The sequence below is a fragment of the Hyperolius riggenbachi genome, chromosome 7 (assembly GCF_040937935.1).
Source record: "Hyperolius riggenbachi isolate aHypRig1 chromosome 7, aHypRig1.pri, whole genome shotgun sequence".
Classification (NCBI taxonomy): domain Eukaryota; kingdom Metazoa; phylum Chordata; class Amphibia; order Anura; family Hyperoliidae; genus Hyperolius; species Hyperolius riggenbachi.
Genome location: NC_090652.1, coordinates 23,571,507 through 23,574,250, shown reverse-complemented (window position 1 = coordinate 23,574,250; position 2,744 = coordinate 23,571,507). Strand labels below are relative to the sequence as shown.

The window sequence follows — 2,744 nt, the reverse complement described above, 5'->3', positions numbered from 1 at the left end:
ACATGAAAGTAATTTATAGCTTATACTCATTATACTCATACTTATTATACTTAAATACATGTGTGTTTGTTTGGTTTTTTTGTTTGTTGGGGTTTTTTTGGGGGGTGGGGGGCCCAATAGTGGTCCTTTAATGTCAAAATGCTTTCACAAACAGGAAAGCTTGTGAGGGGAGATGACTGGCCTTCATATTTTTTCTTTCCTTTTAGAGAATGGCATCTGTAGCTCCAAGAGATGAACTGTGCTGCCCTATCTGCTTCAAGATTTATACAGAACCAGTGTCACTGAGATGTGGGCACCACTTCTGCCAGGACTGTATTACGGCTGCCTTGGATACACAAGATGGGTTTGGACTTTACAAGTGTCCGGAGTGCAAAGAGGAATACCCACAGCGCCCTCCGATGGAGAAGAACCGAAATCTGTGCCTCACCATTGAGCGTTTGAGGTCCCTGCAGCTGGGAACGTTTGAGGTGTTCTGTACATACTGTGTGGATGCTCCTGTGACAGCCGTGAAAACCTGTCTACATTGTGAAACCTCCATGTGTGATAAACACCTGACCGCTCATAACAAGATGGCCAACCATGTGTTACTGCAACCCACCATCTTGCGTGATAAAAAATGCTCAGTTCATAAGAAGGCTCTGGAGTATTTTTGCTGTAAGGATGACACCTATGTGTGTGCGTCCTGCTGTCTAGTTGGGGCGCACAAAGGACATGACGTGGAAGAAAGGTCTCTAGTTGAGTCTTATGAGGAGAAACCAAGACATGTTGTTAAATACCTCACCCTGGACAAAGGGACAGTTGAGGAGAAAATCCATAGCCTACAAGACCACAAAAGAGCAGTAGAAGAAAAAGCAGCAAGTGAGAAGATGAGGGTTAATGATCTGTTTGAGGAAATCAGGGGACAGCTGATGATCCAAGAAAAGAGAGCCCAGCGTGAGATCTCTGGGCAAGTAGAGCAGATCTTGCTTTCTGTGTCAAATCTGGCCCAGCAACTGGAGAAGCAAAATGACGACTGGACCAACCCCGTAACTTGTGTGCAAGCTTATGAATCAAAGACCAGTGACCACGATCTAGAAGAACCTTCTGTGTCTGATCTGGATGACTTTCTGATCTCATTAATGTTGCACAATTCCATATCCGATTTGCTCACCAATTTAAAAACCAAAACTGGCTTTCCTACTAAGGATGTGGCACATCTGTTACTGGATTCCAACACTGCGCACAGGCTTGTGGCGCTAAGTGATCACCTGATGAAAGCCACATCCTGTGAACAAAGTCAGCACAGACGAAACCTTCCGGAGAGGTTTAAAACTTTCAGTCAGGTGATGACTGTTCAAGGGTTTTCTGGTGGGCAACATTACTGGGAAGTAGAGGTCAGCGAGTGTGGAGATTGGGATGTTGGGATGTGCTATCCAAGTATAGACAGAGATGGTTTGGAGTCCACTCTTGGAGAAAACAAAGTGTCGTGGTGCGTTGGGCTGTCCGATAAGACCTACTATGCTGTTCACGATTCAGAGGAACATTCCTTGCAGAAAGCCTTTCTACCTAGCTGCAAACGTTTAGGAGTATATCTGGATTATGGAAGAGGACGTCTTTCCTTCTACCAGATGAGTGATCCCGTCAGACACTTGCATACCTTCACTGCCACCTTCACTGAGCCCCTCCATGCTGTCTTTTATGTGAATGTAGGAGCCTGGGTGAAGATTGTGTACTAAAATGACACCCCAAGTTCTTGAGATGTTCCTCTTGTTTTTAAATTTCTTACACGACACCAATGTTTCATTTTTTTTTTTTTAACAGGTTTTTCTTTTATTTTTTTAACTTTTTTTTTTTTTATTTTACTTTTTACTGTAAGATACTTTGATTGAGATTAATGGCAATTCTTTAATTATATTACTCTGCCTGTGAACCTCGGGCTGTTTTACCTTTGAGACCCTCACTTAAAACAAGAATAAAATGGTAGTCACAATATTCAATCTTTGTTACTGGTGCGGGACTCAAAATATGCAGCCAAAGGTTTAATGGGGATCTAGACTTTTAAGAGGTCAACTAATGGGGACGTTCAGCGAGATGTTAATGTAAGGTTTATGCAGACTTCACTTTTATCCAATAATATGCAGCCAGGAAATCTAACCAATCGAGCGCATCAGCTACTGCACTTGATTGGGCCATTACCATCAATGACTGGAGTGGTACCATTTAGATCATCCCAGCTTCATCAATTAGGTGAAAATTACCTTGTGAGCAGGTGTGGCAAAAACACTGCACAGTCTCAGCCCGTAAGCCCAATGCCTGCATGGTGTGCCTTCCAACTCGCTGACAGCTAAAACATGTTCTGCACAATTATGCAGTTTGAAAAAAGGACCTATCGATCCCCCATCAAGGTGGAATTCATTTGACTGGTTCATTTTTAAGCTGCATACATTTTGCATACAGAAGCTGGATAATCCTGCATCTGCTTGGTATGATTTGCCTCTTTGAACGTCCCTAGTATTCTGCACCTAGTAACTGGCTGTAGGGTTCAAGAGATGCAAATGGTGTGTACACACTTGAAAGATTAATGAAAGATCTTAGACCAATGTTACCCCCTTCCATGTAGTATGAGAGCCATACTCTACACAGTCTATTCTATGGAGCTTAACTCCCCACCAGATAGAAATATTTGCACGATGCTGCACACAAAGATGCTGTACACATTCAAAAGATCAGTTCCTGCAAAAGATCTGTTCCTGCAAATTGCATTC

At 42.9% G+C, this 2,744-nt stretch overlaps 1 protein-coding gene across 1 annotated transcript; it reads left to right on the top strand.

Moving 5' to 3' along the window:
* The first annotated feature begins 209 nt into the window (after nucleotides 1-209).
* LOC137525943 (E3 ubiquitin/ISG15 ligase TRIM25-like) lies at nucleotides 210-1,715 on the top strand. Its single transcript, XM_068247153.1, has one exon. The coding sequence runs from the start codon at nucleotides 210-212 to the stop codon at nucleotides 1,713-1,715; it is 1,506 nt and encodes a 501-aa protein (XP_068103254.1).
* The last annotated feature ends 1,029 nt before the right edge of the window (nucleotides 1,716-2,744 follow it).

What these genes read in the sequence shown, in the direction of transcription:
- LOC137525943 (XM_068247153.1), top strand. Translation starts at nt 210, where the DNA reads ATGGCATCTGTAGCTCCAAGAGATGAACTGTGCTGCCCTATCTGCTTC.